This window comes from Sceloporus undulatus, chromosome 3 (assembly GCF_019175285.1).
Source record: "Sceloporus undulatus isolate JIND9_A2432 ecotype Alabama chromosome 3, SceUnd_v1.1, whole genome shotgun sequence".
Lineage (NCBI taxonomy): Eukaryota > Metazoa > Chordata > Lepidosauria > Squamata > Phrynosomatidae > Sceloporus > Sceloporus undulatus.
The window spans coordinates 235268653-235286461 of NC_056524.1; the positions used below are offsets into that span (position 1 = coordinate 235268653).

The following is a 17809-nucleotide window of genomic DNA, read 5'->3' on the forward strand; positions in this document are numbered from 1 at the left end:
CACCCTAAAAGAGAACCTTTATATTAAATAATGAATTTGTTCATGGTAGATGGAGGGTTCCTTCTGTTATGCTACACCTTTGGGGGAGCTTTGAATACTTTTGAGTTGAAAATACTGCCCCGATGCTTCTTTTTAATGATTATTTCTTGCAAAGAACTGCTGTTTAAATAACAGTCATACAACCAGAGAGATAGAAGGGGCCTTGTTAGGCCATTGCTTTCAATCTTGTGCTCAGTGTAGGATCTCCAACTAAACTGTCCCCAGCAGGTTATTTTCTAGACATCCAGAAAAGGAGATCCCACTCTAGGCAGTTGGTTCCATTGCCAAGCTGCTCTTACTGTTAAGAAGCTCCTTCTAATGTTCAGTTGAAATCTATCCTCTTCTAGCTTAAAATCATTAGACCTGATTCTATATTTCTCTTAATCCAGGCTAAAGTAGAAGGGTCATGGACTCTTTGAGAAGCTGTTTCCTGGCTTAGAATAAGAATTGGTTTGGATGAGAAAAGCAAGTGTGATAAGTATGTGGTGGGAACATGAACAGAACATCTGGAAAATGCTAGAGTACAAGTGTGCCACTGACAGAACAGAACATGTAAAATGATTAAACATGACAGCTAGTGAAGAAAATAATGTCTGGTCGTTTAATGTCCTCTAAATGAACTTTATTTATTGGATTTATGTCCCACCTTTCTCCCAAACTAGGATTCAAAGTGACTTCTTGAATGTTGAACTTAGTTGCTTTGTGAACGAAAAGAATTGCTTTTTTTTCCCCAGATGTTTCAAGTTATACATATTGAAAAGCCACTCTATGTGCAGGCAAATAATTGTGTCGAGGCTAGTGAGTGGATAGAAGCTCTCTGTAGAGTGAGCAGGTGCAACCAAAAGAGACTGAGTGTTTATCATCCATCTGCTTTTCTAAATGGGAACTGGCTTTGTTGCAAGGCCACATCAGAGAATTCTGCGGGTTGTACACCTTGTACAGCGTAAGTAACATCTACAAGGAGGTTTGTGTGGTGTGTTTATGCATGCATGTGCTTGGAAATAAAACCAAGATCAGGATTTTGTAATTTTTTTCTCTGACCTACTCATTACTATGCTCTCATATCGAAAAGTTTGTGCTTTAATTTAGGGTTAATTGTTAGTTCCATTTATGTTTTGAAATCATTAAATCTTAAACCATAGTCTTATAAATAGTCATCAAATTTGTTTACCATATTATTTTAGATAATAATAGATTACTTAGGTTTTTATATACAAGTGGCCCTCCATATTTGCGACTATGACTTTTGCAGATTTGATTATTTGTGGTTTTAGTTACTGGTTATATGTTCTCTCTAGGAATCTCTAGGTTCTGCAGTGCAACTTTGCCAAAAGTTGACCATAGAGTTGTGCTGGAGAATCTAGAAGTTCCTAGAGAAAACACTTCTCTAGGTATTTATATGTCCTCCAGCATGATTATGTTATCAGCGTCTGGAAAATGTTGACCATAGAGTTGCACTGGAGGACCTGGAGATGCCTAGAGAGGTATTATCTCAGTTTAAAAGAATAGTGTTTTTTTTTAATTTGCGTTTTTTTTCCACATTCACAGGAGTCCTTCACCCCTAACCCCCAGCAAATGTGGAAGGACCACTGTAGTTTTTTTTTTTAAAATATATTTAGTGTGTACTGTTTTTAACTTTTAAATTTGTTTTTTAAATGTTATACTTTGTAATGCTTTTGTATTATTTTTAATTTTGACTGTTTTAAATTGGTTGATAGCTGTCTTGAGTTCCTATATCAGGGAAATGGTGGGATATAATTGTTGTTGTTATTGTTATTTACAAATATTTATTGCTTAAGTCTGGAAATTTCAGGTGTACAATATATGACTTCACAGTACATAAATGGTCCGAACAGGAAAATCTTGCATAAATAAGTGAGTGTGAATTGGTCTTAGATTCAAAATTGGAACGACAAATTTCAATCTTTATTCTTTACTAACATGTACTGTACTTCAGCTTAGCATTTGTTTTCAGGAGGTCATTTCCTTGTCAGCAGCAAAGTTATAAGAATAGAAGGAAGGTCCTTGGTACACCTGCATTTGCAGGGAGCTGCTTTATATTATCCATAATCTGAACTTGTTGTAGAGGAAAAGTTACTCCAACTAGAAACATATAATTTTAAACTTTGGTTACAGAGGTGTGCCTGCTGAAATTCAAATAGAGATTGATGGGGATCGAGAAACTGAGAGAATCTATTCACTTTTTACCATCAATATGACAAAGCTGCAGAAGATGGAAGGTACTGATATAAAATTTCATTAAGGAATAGAAATGCAAATTTTTATTTTATTTTATTTTATTTGGTTCTTTGTTCTTTAGGTGGAGGGGGAGAATCTCATATAATGGAGGGAGTGTGAATAGCTCTTACTGTCAGGAAGTTCCTCCTAATGTTGAGGTGGAATCTCTTTTCCTGTAGCTTGCATCCATTGTTCTGGGTCCTAGTCTCTGGAACTGCAGAAAACATCCTCAACATGACACCCCTTCAAATATTTATAGAGGACTATCATATCACCTCTAAACCAGCTCTACATTCCCGTCTCCCTGTCTCTCCTCTAGGGTATAGTTTCCAGGCCCTTCACCATTTTAGTTGCCTGCCTTTGGACACACTCCAGCTTGTCCACATCCTTTTTGAATTGGACACAGAACTGGAAGTAGACTTAAAACTACAAAAGCCCATGCTGCCAGCCTCCCCCTCCCAAGCAGCCTCAGAGGTGCCACAAGATCTCTCTAAATAGTGGAGAACCAGAGTTTGGGAATCACCGATCTAGTCCATCCCATTCTGCCATGCAGGAATACACAACTGCAGCATTCCTTCAGGATGCCCATCCAAGCTCTGTTTAAAGTTAGATACTGTACTACTACAATTAGCATGGAGTTATATAAAGTGGATTTAATTAGATAGAAAAGAAAGGCTACAGAATAATTGCCATCTGAAAAGAATTCCTGTTGGTTTTGCTGGACTTCTCAGAAGTTTTTGATACCATCAACCATGGTATCTTTCTGGCTCACTTCTCTGGGACAGGACTTGGGAACAGTGTTTTACAGTGACTCTGATCCTTCGTGGAAGGGTGAACTCAGAAGGTGTTCCTGGGACATGCTTGTTCAACATCCTGGCCATTGGCCTGTGATGTCCCACAGGGTTCAGTTCTGTCCCCCATGCTATTTAATAATAAACTTAATAAACTGCTGGGAGAGGTCATTGGAGTTTTGAAGTTCATTGTCACCAGTGTGCTGATGACACCCAATTCTATCTTCTTTCCATCTGATTCCAGGAAAGCTGTTTTTGTACTAAACCAGTGTCTACCATCAGTAATAGATCAAGTAAGGGTGAAAAAAATGGAAAGCTACTCCAGACAAGACAAAGTTTTTCCTGGACAGTCTCAAGGCAGATCAGGAAACAGGGATTCAGCCAGTGCTCCCCTTGAAATCTTAGCATTATACATCTGAACTTGGCTCTGAGGCTGGATGCCAAGGTTTTGATTGTGGCCAGGAATTCATTTGCACAATTAAAACTAGTGTACCAGCTGCACACATTTCTTGACAAGTCAGAGTTGGCTTGTTGGGCCAAGGGTGTTTATGAAATTTCTGATTCTGTTGGTGGCACATTTGAAACAAGAAATTCTAACGTTTTCATATTTGGACAATATCCTATTGAAAGCTTAGAGCAGATGACAAGGTAGAAAGGTATCTCAGAATGACTCTTCAGTGGCATGGATTTCTGATAAACATGAAGAAAAGCCATTGTAAGAAATTTCGAGTCAGTTATTATTTATTGGCCCTTCCTTAAGCTGGTATTGCAAAAACCAGGTTTTCAAAAGCCATTTGTGAGCCCCTCTGACAGGGTCAGTTTCCCTGTAATAGAAAGGCTAAATCACTTGGTAATCAAAACTATACAGACTTTTAAATCATTGAGTTCAGTCATTTGTATATCTCTCTTAAATTGCCATTCTTGAAGGCAGTTTACAGGAACCAAGCGTATCTTGGAACTGGAAAAATTGATCAGAGATAATATCTGCATTTTGGAAAGCAGAGGGGGTTGCTGTTCTTCACGGTGTGTCCTTTCTCTTTTAGGACAGTGATCTTAATGAAGCAGGCATGACACTGGGTGGGCGCAGAACCATTAAAACTTGTACAGTGGTACCCCGGGATACGAATGCGCCGCGTTACGAAATTTCCGGGTTACGAAAAAAAAAATAATACAAAATAATTCCGGGTTACGAAGGTTTTTCCGGCTTGCGAAAAAAGTTTTGGTGCTTTTCGGCGCCATTTTGCACGGAATCGCGGCTTTTCCCCATTAGCGCCTATGGCAATTCGGCTTGCGAAAGACTTCCGGGTTACGAAAATGGCGGCGGAACGAATTAATTTCGTAACCCGGGGGACGAGTGTATATGTAGCACATCATTGTTCAGAGACACAGAGCAGTTACGTGTTCTCCCCACCAGCACTTTCTTGGTGAGGAAGACTACTTGTTAAACTGTAGCTATAAACTGTAGTGATTTAAAGGCTTGCATCACTGCAGTTTATATCATACAGTGTATCTCAAAACCAATACATGTCATGATTTTTTTTCTAGCAATGTGTACCTAAAGTATGTAAGGCAGTGGAAACGTAGCCCCTGGTGTATTCACTAGACATTGCAAACTAGATAGTATGCCCTTAGCTTAGTCTACCTTTTTGAGAAGGGTAGCAGCTACTACCATCCTATCCTAATAAGGACTTGTTGGGCTACTTCCTGTTTATGAAAGTCTCAGTCAGATGAAGATTGTAAGATTGTTGTGATGTGGTATACAGGGGACTTCCATCCTTGCCTTCACAAGTGACTGGTTTTTTGCTAGCCTGGAACTGTCATACTACAGGAGTCTGTGTCCTTTCAGTGGGAACAAAGCTAGTCTGCCTGCCTTAATTTTATTTGTTTAATCTCGCAGACTTCTAATGTTCTGTTTAATAGCTTTCTATGGAAGACGCTGGTAGGTGGAGCTAGAAATCCCAATATAAAACAGACATAAGTAACCACAGAATCTTTGCCTATACAGTACTGTGTGCTACTGGATGTTAATTTCTCGCCTGTCAGATAAAAACAGACATCCACAGTAACATTCTTTCCCCTAATAATATGTTACATGTTTCCAGAGGCTTGTGGAAGTATAGCAGTCTATCAAGGTCCACGGAAAGAACCAGATGACTATTCTAATTTCAAAATTGAAGACTCCGTAGCAACTTTTCAAACTCTTCAACAAATAATAGCTGTTGTAGAAGATCTGAATGAACATCATGACAGATATCAAAAGAAACGATCATCTAGTGCTAAATATGGCAGCGAGTAAGTATTGTAGCTACTTCTACTTTAAGGATAGCTCTGGCTTCTGACAAAATTAAAATGTATGTTAATGTTATTCTGTCACCAAGTAGTTGCCTTATACAGTATGAAATCCTATCAAACAAATTGTTATCAAATGAATTATGCAAGCGTGCCCTGTTTGTAAAAAAAATGAATTGTACCTTAGCATTCACATATTTGAATATTTAGCATGTAAAGAAGAGGAAGCATACAATTAGAATAAATGGTCAGTTCCTGCAGTGGAGGAATATAAGAAGTAGGGTTCCTCAGGGATCTGTATTGGGACTGGTGTTTTTAGCCTGTTGGCACACAGTCTGGAGTTAGGGGGTAAGTAATGAAGAAACTAGGTTTGCTGAGGGCAATTGATTATTGAGGCTGATAGGAATAAATCAGATTGTAAAGAGCTCCACAATATCTCACCAGACTGGAAGAGCGGGTAGTAAATTAGCAAATGAGATTCAGTGTAAGCAACTAGATTTAACATCTCAAAGAAGCAGAACCCTCATCCTTCTCTAATGGAGCATGACCAATTTTAAATAATCTTGTTAAGTAATGATATAAATCCAAAGTAGCTTAAGTTTGTGGTTAATGCTGGACTGCACCAGGAATTTTGCAAATGATAATGATTAAGAAGTATAGCTACTTTTGCAAGTGGAAAAATCAAGTATTTGTCCTAATTTTTAAGGCACTGTTGCCATGAAATGGTAGATGTGATTTCTGTTTCTTTCTTTTTCCAGAGAAAATCCAATTGTTGGGAAAATTTCCTAATCTGCAGCAGAGATGAATTTGGAAGAATTCATCTCTTGAAGTAGTTTTCTTTGGTTCTGTGCTGATTCAGAATATTTAAGAATGTACCCTACATGGAATTTAATTATGCTCACAATCTATTTAATATTTAATAGGAAAAAAGACCAGCTGGGGAATCTAATTTTTTAATTTTTTTTACTTTTTTATTGGAGTGGAAGAAGCATTTCTATATTGCTCAGAACTTTTAAAGGTTCCAGAAGATGCAAGAAAGCAAAGCTGCTAGAGCTGGAAGGAACATCAAGGAATAAGCTTTCTAAGGGAGGAAAATACGTACCACTGCAAAAGGGATTTTTGTGTCTGCCAAGATAATCATCAGTTTAATATGTGAATCATCAGTACCTTTTTTTGTGGACAGTGAGTTTTGGCAAAAGAAATCTCAACAGGCAGAAAGATTTGAAGCTTTACATTCATCGCACAGCCACTTTTAATATTGTCTTTTTGAACCTACAGTAGATGTTTTATAAAGAAAAAATGGTGGTACTTGTTAAATGTACATTAACAATTAGTGATACATTATTTAAGTGATATTACTAAAGCAGGACAAGTCAGGGAGTCTATGCATCTTGTTTACAATTGGAGTGAGTAGTGAAAGGAGTGACATGGGGCCACTGCATGTATTTTGTCTTCTTAAACAACCTGTTATTATATTTTTTTATTTTATTTTATTTTTTGGAAATCAGGGCTGTTTCAGAAGTACAACTTTTTCATGCAGTTACAGAAATAATTGGTTGATTATAATGTAATACCTACCGATAATGAAAAAAAACAACCCAACCAATAGGAGTTATACACTGGACATGTGTCGCATCTAATTACAACAAGTTTTTAAAAATCACTCCAAGCACTTTAGATATCTGGATAGTCCCAGATTATAATTCTAGATACTTTGTAGTATCTAAACATTATGATCAGTTGAATGATCACTATTGTGGCTTAAGACAATGCTTTTGTGAACATTTTTATATCTAGGTGTTTGTTTTTTTTACTTGCCAGATGACATTTTGGACTTAGCTTTGCCTTTAGAAGCTATTTATCTTGCCATGTTGATATATTTCTAGTGCTGATGGGCTGGCTAGTGTCTGTATCTAATTAATGGAAACAAATTATCACTTGGGAGAAGAGGATAAGCTTCCTTTAATCAGTATTATTGGATGTGGTACTAAAAAACCTCATCTTGGGAGCAATTTCCTGAGCACTATTAAAACTGATATATTTCCACTGTAATCACAGCCATGGTATCTGTACATCATTCTTTTTGGTTTATTTTTTAACAATTCTGTTATTATTATTTGCCACAATTATAGATAATGTATTAATTATTCAAAAGAAATCTGAAATGAAATTTAGAAGTTAAAAGCTGCTTGATTTACTACATCAACTGCTACTAGTATGGCATCTCCTCTAAGAAAATGCAAACAAAAACCAACAACCTCTGTATAGGATTAAACAGTTTTCTGTACCACCATAAAAACGAATGCACTGAGTAGGACATCTTTTGAAACAGCTAATATCCATGTCTTGTCACTAAATGCTTTTGATACTTCCATGAGTTTTGAATTTAGCTTGCCATGAGGAATGGTGAAAAGGGAACCTTTGTTCAAGAAACATTCTATTGGATGTGTGGTTTTAGCTGTTAACTTTGTAATGCATGGGTTTTAAGCAGTGTGAATAGAAACCAGAATGGAATACTAACAGAACGAATGACACAGGTTGTATGATAAGAACACTTGAGGTATAAACAAGTCTAAGAAACTAAAACTAGATTATAATTCTTAAGTCTCATGTTATATGTGGTGTTCAAGTGTGATGTGTACTATATACAGAGAGGAGACTAATCAGATAAATTATCTAAGTTTACCATCTTTACCTTTGTTAGTGGAAGTTAAGGCAGCCCAAGAACTGCTGTAGTAAATCCCTTCACATTTACAGAAAGCAGGGGAAGAAGGGGATAGAAACACAGTGCAGGATTTTCCTTGACTGGTCTGACTGGCAGGGCTTAGGAGATGTGTTTTCTCCCCACACCTCTGCAACAACAGTTTCAATTTGCTGTGTCCAGATATAGCATAAAAATTAAAAGCTGTTGATTTATTACATTGTCTTGGAGATTCCAGTAACCAAGACAGAAAATGGTTCACAAGTATTTGCATTACATTCTGCAGTTCAGTCTTTGCGTCATCTTCATGAAGTAATACATTCCTGCCTTGTTCATGATGTGACAATGCAGAAGGCTGACAATTTGCACATGACTGTAAAAAACCATATTTTCTATATTATTTCAGTACTTTTAGCTTTTCACACATCATTATGCTCATATTAGTTGCATGTAAGTTAAATTATAAAATCTACAGTAGTGAAGTGACTCTGTTTGTGGAGAATAAACATGCAATTTGAAATCCTGGAAGGTTGGGATCCTAAAACACATAGAGAGCACCCTTGGTTGCAGAGGTTCCCTAGTGCAGAAATCATAGCTGAATTTCAGAGCTGTGCGTCTACAAAAGTAGAGACTAGAAGCTTAAGTCATATAACCCCTTTGTACTTGTTTCTCCTCTTCACAAATGTAACAACTGAAGAATTTCAAAACTGCTGTTAGACTGATAAGGATACACTTCTGTAGTGAGGCATTCTGAATGTCCATGTTCATGTTGGAGAAAATGAAGGAGTATACTTTCTGGTTTTCTGACAGCATTGCATTGCTTGATGTCCACAGAATATTCCTTCAGTGGGGTTGCAGGTAATTGAAGCCCACTGAAAAGTGTATCTGTATTAGATAGCACTTTTTTCTTTTCTTTTTTTATTTTGGCATGCCATCACTGCTCCTTGTGTGTGGAGGATATCATTTTGGTTACAAAAGTACCTATTCTTAGAGAATTAAGTTCACTATTACTTACGTGGTGCACTCTGGAGCATTCCTTATACAAATATTCAACTGTTGAGAGCTTCAATTCTGGTACCACTTTCATCATTGCTTTGTCATTCTTTTTGTTTTTGCATTTGACAAAGTGGGCTTTCCCCATGAAAGATTAATGCCACAGAAATACCTTACTTTTTAAAGTGCCACAGAATATTTTCCGTATTCATTCCGTTAATCCTTCTAGTTGCTGTTACTGTATTTCTGAAAGAATTCACTCTTTTTGTTTTTAGAATCGTGAATTCTGTGATTGTACTTGTACCAGTCAACAAAGCATGACACTCAGTGTTGAAGGCCATCACTTTGCAGACAATAGTGTTGAAAGATGTATCTTTATATTAGATTATGTAAAACTCAGTAAATTGGGATTACTGTCTCAGTCGCTGCATCATCTTCATGTATTCATACATTCCTACCTGGTTCATTTTTTAAAAATGAGGTTTTGAAATCTCTACAGTTTCATGTATGGAAATAGGTTCATTACACAGCAAAACAAAATGTTATGATGATGTCATTTTTGCCCTCTCTCATTGAGCATATACTGTATAAATTGCAACATGCAACACACAACACACTTTACATGATGAGGCTTGGATAAATCTCCTATTCGTTCATCTTCTGCTTAGGATATTTACCTGCATTACCTCAAGTGTTTTACAGGATTTCTAGACAGGAAGGGTACACTGAATTTCTGTTGTAATTAGTGACTGGCACTATTCATTTTATAATACAGATGCATGACATTTGGGAAGAAGGAGAAATGCAAAGGGCTCTGTCAAGCTGTATACTAATCTAGGGAAAGGAGACCTAAGAACCGTGTCCATAATAAGATAGAGCATCCTTAGATTCCTCATGCAGATTCTGAAATGTATGTTTTACCTTTTATCAGTCCTCTACAAATGTTAAGTGGACCTTTTGGCACAGAAGCAAATGTTTCCAAACATTTAGTAGTTATTTCTATTAGTAAATCTTGTTTGTCCTTTTTTTTATCCAATACCCACTTAACCTGACCATTCTTTGGGAGGTAGTGCACTTTCAGAAATTAAGGTACCATATTGTGTAGATTTACAGCTGTGAGCAGGAGTGAAAGACAGTTCAAATTCCACACATAAATATCAGCGCTTTTTGGTACATGATCAGGTGCCAGGGATATTTCTAGCCTTGCCTGTGCAATTGTTTTTGGCAATAATATAATTCAAATGGAATAGATAATCCAGAATTAAGTTTTGTACATTAGAGTGTTAAATGTTCAAAGGAGTTGAAATAAAGACTGCTTGACAATTAACTTTGGTTGACATATAAATTTTACAATGTATTTTTAATTTGTTATGATGATGTATTGAATGTATTTTATTTAAAGTTTATTTTCTTAAAAGATGTATTAAAGTTCAGTAGAATTGTTTTGAACTTGAATGTTGGAGCCAATTTTAATGTGTTGATCATTTTCAAATACTTTAAAATGTAGATAAAGCTTCTCGTCTGCAGTGGATACTAAAAGGCTTTTTGTGTCACCATCAAACATACTAGAAGCAGGTTGCTCTGCCAGCTGGCTAAAAGATTGAAAATACAGATTTATTAGATGTTTACTGTAAACTGGCAACCTATCAAATACAATATCAAGCTACATTTAGTTGTTAAGGAGAATGGCATAACTGTGAATATTAACTATAATACATTAACTGTGAGATGAAAAAAAAGTTATTTTTCCCCAAATAGAAATAAAAGAGGCTTTACAAATACTTTTTCCTAATTTTAACTAATCTAGATTTACAGTTTAAAAGTCAATATAAATATGCTTATGCCAACAAATCATTGTACCCTGTAGTGTTTCCTGGACTTAGAGAGGGGAGCACTGTTGTGGATTGCACTGAGAAGGCTGGAAAGAATGTGACACCTTGCAGCAGCTTAAAGAGATTATGGCCATTGTGGAGTCCACTGTCACAGTGATTTTTTCTGTCCAGTATTTCATAGGGATCTCACTAAATAATTGTATGAATACTACACATTCAGATACCATTACAAACATGTAGTCTTCATTATAGTCCAATATGATTCATTCATTTTGCTCAATAATTCATTGGATGAAAATGTAGACATGAATGTATCACCACTTGGATGTTGAAATATTGGTCATCCTTTTTTTAAAGCTACCATATTTTTTTTAAAAAAAATCATAAGAAATATGTATGTTTGAAACCTTATGGCTCACATCACAGGCACGAGTAATTTTGGCAATGCTAGGTTTTGGTTATGAGTATAATATGAGAAGGTTTTTTTCAGTTAAATATAGAACACCTAGATTATTCATATAAAAACATTCTTTTTTACTTTTTTACTTTCTTTAATGTATATACTGCCTTTCTCCAAAGATGGCATTCAAGAGGGCTTACAATAATTTTTAAAATATTAATCTGAAATAGTCAGCTCAGTTGCTGTGAGTGGATACGAGGGACTGAAATGCAGGATAGCTTTCTGGGTTCTTTAAATAAAACAAGTTTGATTTTGTTTCTTCAGTCCTACAGCATGGTTGCTAGGTGACCTGGAAACACTATTTGTAGGACAAACTAGTTCAGAGAGAAATTCCAAATGTGAGAGGGTGGGGTAGCCGAACCACACTGTCCTATGAATTAGCACTGCTAACCAAAACTGATACTGTATTTTCCGTTAGTTGCTTTCCAAGGCAGGTAAGTATAATTCTTCTTCGTGGTCTCTGCGAATCATACAAATGGGTTTTACTGCGCCTGCGCAGTAAAACCCATTTGTATGAATTCGCAAATGACCACTCGAAGAAATACCGTTACAGGTGAGTAACCTGTCCTTATGTTCTCTAGTTTGGCAGTGCTCTCTGTTTACTCCTCTGGCTGGCATATAAATGATCAAAACCCATTACTCTGGCTGGCATATAAATGATCAAAACCCATTACTCTGGCTGGCATATAAATGATCAAAACCCACTATCCCTTGTACAAATCCAAAGGCAGAGTGGTTTCCATTCCAAATGTAAAGAAAAGCTCCTAAAGAAATTGATCAACTTTATACAAAATTCTATGGTGGCAAGAGACCAGCTGTAAGAATGAGAATGCTACCCCTTTCATACTGCAGAAAAATTACAGAAACTATGAGGGTACCAAGCAGTGCATCTCTGTAGCTAACAATGGCATCCTGACAACAAGGTCCCAATGAGTTGCTGCCTTTGAAACGGATTAATTTGTGTTTTGTTCAGTAGATGTCAAGGATATTTGTCCAGAGTGGCAGGTTTATGGAGGGGAATTGTAATCAAACATTTACCATCTGAAGCACAGCAATTCTCACTTGCTGGGATGGTAAGTACAGTTGACTCCGTATCCAAGGATTCTTCCACAGATTCAACCATCCAGCTTTTTGAATGAATATGTGTGTGTGTGTGTGTGTGTGTACAGTGCGCCCATGTCGTATGTGGACGCACTATACGCGGCTTTCAGTATATGCTGAAAGCCGCAAGGAAGCCCATGGCACGCATGCTGCTGCACCGCCGCACCATGCACGAGCCCCATTGTTTTCAATGGGGCTCGAGCATACATGTTGTTTTTTTACGCGGGGGGGGGGGTCCAGAACGGATCCCCCGGGTAAAAAAAGGGCGCACAAAGCAAACCTTGATTTTGCCATTTTATAGAAGGGACATCATTTTACTATACCATTGTATTTAATGCGACTTGAGTATCCATCGATTTTGGTATCCACCGGGGGTCCTGGAACAAAACCCCAGCGGATACCAAGGGCCCACTGTACTTATGCTGACTAGCATCTAGCCATCTTGAATCCCATCTCAGGAGAAAGCAAAATGTAAATTCAATAGATAAAATAGTACCTAAATATTATTTTATTTTATTTTTTGCTTCATTTGGCACAGTTGACTATACAGGAGCTAGTACTGGAACTGCCTTCCCATAAATCTACTGACTCAGAAAATACTTCAGAGACCATCTATTCCAGTCCCCAGTCTATGCAGGAAATCCACTCCTAGCTGACCTTCTGTTTAAACATTGCTGAACAAGATTCCATCATTTTTCAATGCAATGTCTTCCACTTTTGGAGTGCTTGTACTATCAAGATGGTTTTATGAATATTAATCTTTATTTTTCTTGCAATCTTTTGGGGCCCATATTCAAGATGATTGCTATTGCTCTATATGTGAAACATTTAAAACTGCCCCTCATATCTCCTATTAATCATTTCCTTCCCAGACTATGCTTATCCAGCAACTCTTTCAACGTTCTTAATTGGATTTGGGCTCCAGGCCAAATTCCTTCTGCTCAAACACAATTAAATTTTGGAACAAAAGCTGAACATAAGAGAAAGGAGGACTTCTTAATTATTTCTCCCCCAGAATTTCTTCTGCTTAAAATTGCCTTACAGAAACTACTTTCTACCCTGCAGAAAAAGCAATAGTATTTACATTTCTTTACTGCATATCAGTGAACTCAGCACTCTAAGCACTTTATAGTTTGTATGCCAGTTGCCCCCAACAAGCTGGGCACTAATTTTACTGACCTACAAGAGGATGGAAGGCTGAGTCAATCTTGGAGCTCTAGGATCAAACGCACAACCTTCTGCCTGCAGTACACTGGTACCCCGGGTTACGAAATTAATTCGTTCCGCTATTTCTTTCGTAAGCCGAAAATTTCGTAACCCGAAACGCTTTTCCCATTGAAAATAACTAATGCGTTCCAAGACCTCAGACTGAACCTGCAAGTCAAAACAAAGGCACAATAGAGGCCTATTAAGCTAAGTACCCTACAATACAATGTAATACAAAGTTGCCTCAGGCACTAATTAGCTTAACAATGACTGGCAGGTCCATTCTAAAGTTTCTAAAGGATAAAGAAAAAAAGTTTTTTTCTTATCTTTGATGGTTCTGGCTTCTCAGAGACAGGCAGGAGGAGGGGGAGCTCTCAAATCATCACAGCCATGACCAAAGCAACCAACCCCAAGGTGACACTCTCTGGCATCACACCCATGACCAAAGAACCCCAAATTTAAAAAACCAACCCCATGGGCACACTCTATGGCCCACATCAAAGCCAGGCCAGACTTGCAAAACTCAACCACATCCCAACACTCCAAATCATCACACCCATGACCAAAGAACCCCAAATCTAAAAACCAACCCAATGGGCACACTCTATGCCCACATCAAAGCCAGGCACTTGCAAAACCAGATCCCACATCCCACACTCTCAAAATCATCACACCCATACCAAAGAACCCCAAATCTAAAAAACCAACCCATGGGCAACACTCTATGGCCCACATCAAAGCCAGCAAGACTGCAAAACTCAGATCCCACATCCCACACTCTCAAATCATCACACCCATGACCAAAGAACCCAAATTTAAAAACCACACCCAAGGACACTCCTCTGGCCCACACAAAGCCAGGCCAGACTTGCAAAACTAGATCCCACATCCCACACTCTCAAATCAATCACACCCATGACCAAAGAACCCAAATCTAAAAAAAACCAACCCATGTCAAACTCTATGCCCGCATCAAAGCCAGGCAGACTTGCAAAACTCAGATCCCACATCCCACACATCCAAATCATCACACCCATGACAAAGAACCCAAATCTAAAAAACCAACCCCATGGCAAAACTCTATGGCCACATCAAAGCCAGCCAACTTGCAAAAACCAATACCACATCCCACACTCTCAATCATCACAACCCATGACCAAAGAACCCCAAATCTAAAAAAAACCAACCCCATGTCAAACTCTATGGGCCCAATCAAAGCCAGGCCAGACTTGCAAAACTCAGATCCACATCCCACAATCTCAAATCACACACCCATGACCAAAGAACCCCAAATTTAAAAAACCAACAAGGTACAACTCTCTGGCCCGCATTCAAAGCCAGGCCAGACTGCAAAACTCAGATCCCACCCACAACTCTCAAATCATCACACACCATGACCAAAGAACCCCAAATCTAAAAAACCAACCCCATGGTCAAACTCATGGCCCGCATCAAAGCCAGGCCAGACTTGCAAAACTCAGATCCCACATCCACACTCTCAAATCATCACACCCAGGACAAGAACCCCCCAAATCTAAAAAAACCAACCCCATGGGCACACCTCTAATGGCCCACATCAAATCAAGCCAGACTTCAAAACTCAGATCCCACATCCCACACTCCTCAAATCATCACACCCATGACCAAAGAACCAAAATAAAAAAACCAACCCCAAGGTGACACTCTCTGGCCCGCATCAAAGCCAGGCCAGACTTGCAAAACTCCAATCCCACATCCCACCACTCCTCAAATCACACACACCCATGACCAAAGAACACCAAATCAAAAAACCAACCCATGGTCAAACTCTATGGCCCGCATCAAAGCCAGGCCAGACTTGCAAAACTCAATCCCACATCCCACAACTCAAATCATCACACCCATGACCAAGAACCCCAAATAAAAAACCAACCCCATGTCACACTCTATGGCCACACATCAAAGCCAGCCAGACTCAAAACTCAAATCCCACATCCACACACTCTCAAATCATCACACCCATGACCAAAAACCCAAATCTAAAAAACCAACCCAACGGGTCAAACTCTAGGCCCGCATCAAAGCCAGGCCAAACTTGCAAAACTCAATCCCACATCCCACACTGCTCAATCATCACAACCCATGAAACCAAAGAACCCCAAATTAAAAAAACCAACCCCAAGTGAACTCTCTGGCCCGCATCAAAGCCAGGCCAACGTGCAAAACTCAATCCCACATCCCACACTCTCAAACATCACACACATGACCAAAGAACCCCAAATCTAAAAAACAACCCATGGGCACACTCTAAGGCCCAATCAAAGCCAGGCCAGAACTTGCAAAACTCAGATCCCACATCCCACACTCTCAAATCATCACAACCCAATGACCAAAGAACCCCAAATCTAAAAAAACCAACCCATGGTCAAAACCTATGGCCCGCATCAAAGCCAGGCCAGACTGGCAAAAATCAGATCCCAACATCCCACACTCTCAAATCATCACAACCCATGACCAAAGAACCCAAAATTAAAAACCAACCCCAAGGTGACACTCTCTGGCCCCATCAAACCAGCCAGACTGCAAAACTCAATCCCACATCCCAACACTCAAATCATCACACCCAGACCAAAGACCCCAAATCTAAAAAAACCAACCCCATGTCAAACTCTGATGGCCAGAATCAAAGCCAGGCCAGACTTGCAAAACTCAATCCCACATCCCACACGCTCAAATCATCACAAACCATGACCAAAGAACCCAAATCTAAAAAACCAACCCATGGCAACACTCTATGGCCCACATCAAATCAAGGCCAGACTTGCAAAATCAGATCCACTCCCACAACTCTCAAATCATCACAACACCATGACCAAAGAAACCCCAAATTTAAAAAACCAACCCCAAGGTGAAACTCTCTGCCCCATCAAAGCCAGCCAGACTTGCAAAACTCAGATCCCACATCCCACACTCTCAAATCATCACACCCATGACCAAAGAACCCCAAATCAAAAAACCAAAAACAACCCATGGTCAAACTCTATGCCCGCATCAAACCAGGCCAGACTTGCAAAACTCAGATCCCACATCCCACACTCTCAAATCATCACAAACCCTACCAAAAACCCAAAATCTAAAAACCAACCCCATGGGCACACTCTATGGCCCACATCAAATCAAGGCCAGACTTGCAAAACTCAGATCCCCACATCCCACACTCTCAAATCATCACACACCTGACCAAAGAACCCCAATCTAAAAAACCAACCCCATGGTCAAACTCTATGGCCCCGCATCAAAGCCAGGCCAGACTTGCAAACCTCAGATCCCACATCCCACACTCTCAAAATCAAAAAAGACACACCCATGACCAAAGAACCCCAAATCAAAAAACCAACCCCATGGTCAAACTCTATGGCCCGCATCAAAGCCAGGCCAGACTTGCAAAACTCAGATCCCACACCCCACACTCTCAAATCATCACACCCATGACCATACCACCCCAGAACTCAAACCCAAAGGCCAGAAACCCCAAATCTGAACATGCAACCCCATGGTCAGGCCCATTCTAAAGGATAAAGAAAAAAAGTGTTGCTGGTCTTGGCATCTCAGAGTGAGGCAGGGGAAGGAGGAGGAGGACCTGCTCTCAAATCATCACAGCCATGACCAAAGCAACCCCAAATCTAAAAAGCAACCACACTCTATGGCCCACATCAAATCAAGGCCAGACTTTCAAAAGTCACACCCCACACTCTCAAATCATCACACCCATGACCATACCACCCCAGAACTCAAACCCAAAGGCCAAAAACCCAAAATCTGAACATGCAACCCCATGGTCAGTCCCATTCTAAAGGATAAAGAAAAAAAGTGTTTTTCTTACCTTTGCTGGTCTTGGCATCTGGTCCTGGCATGTCGGAGTGAGGCAGGAGGAGGAGGAGGAGGAGAGGGGCAGCCCAAAAAGCCAAATTTAAACCAATTCAAGCAATTTAACCACTTCAGCCAATTTATCCAATTCAAGCAATTTAACCACTTCAGCCAATTTATCCAATTCAAGCAATTTAACCAATTCAGCCAATTTAGCCAATGCCACCAATTTAACAAAGTTAACAATTTAAAAAAAAAATTTGGTGTTTTTTTTAAGGGTCACCTTTTTTTTAAGGGTCACCTTTTGCCTTCT

The 17809-nt window shown here is 39.0% G+C and overlaps 2 protein-coding genes across 4 annotated transcripts in view; both read left to right on the forward strand.

Annotated features, from left to right (window-relative positions):
• RASA2 (RAS p21 protein activator 2) overlaps nt 1–10784 on the forward strand; it is a 62525-nt gene extending 51741 nt beyond the window's left edge. For 2 of the 3 annotated variants that reach the window (XM_042457507.1, XM_042457508.1), the window contains exons 21-24: nt 774–982; nt 2176–2279; nt 5171–5360; nt 6338–10784. In XM_042457507.1, the coding sequence (XP_042313441.1) occupies nt 774–982; nt 2176–2279; nt 5171–5360; nt 6338–6494 (660 nt within the window). In that variant the 3' untranslated portion in view covers nt 6495–10784. Of the gene's footprint in view, nt 1–773; nt 983–2175; nt 2280–5170; nt 5361–6115 lie in introns of all 3 variants that reach the window. The other variant, XM_042457509.1, reaches the window with a different exon arrangement.
• Nucleotides 10785–12006: 1222 nt separating this feature from the next.
• The window catches only part of LOC121926489, a 26149-nt gene continuing 20346 nt past the window's right edge, over nt 12007–17809 (forward strand). The window contains exon 1 of the mRNA XM_042459508.1: nt 12007–12416. Coding sequence (XP_042315442.1) covers nt 12414–12416 — 3 coding nt within the window. The 5' untranslated portion in view covers nt 12007–12413. The remainder of the gene's footprint in view (nt 12417–17809) is intronic.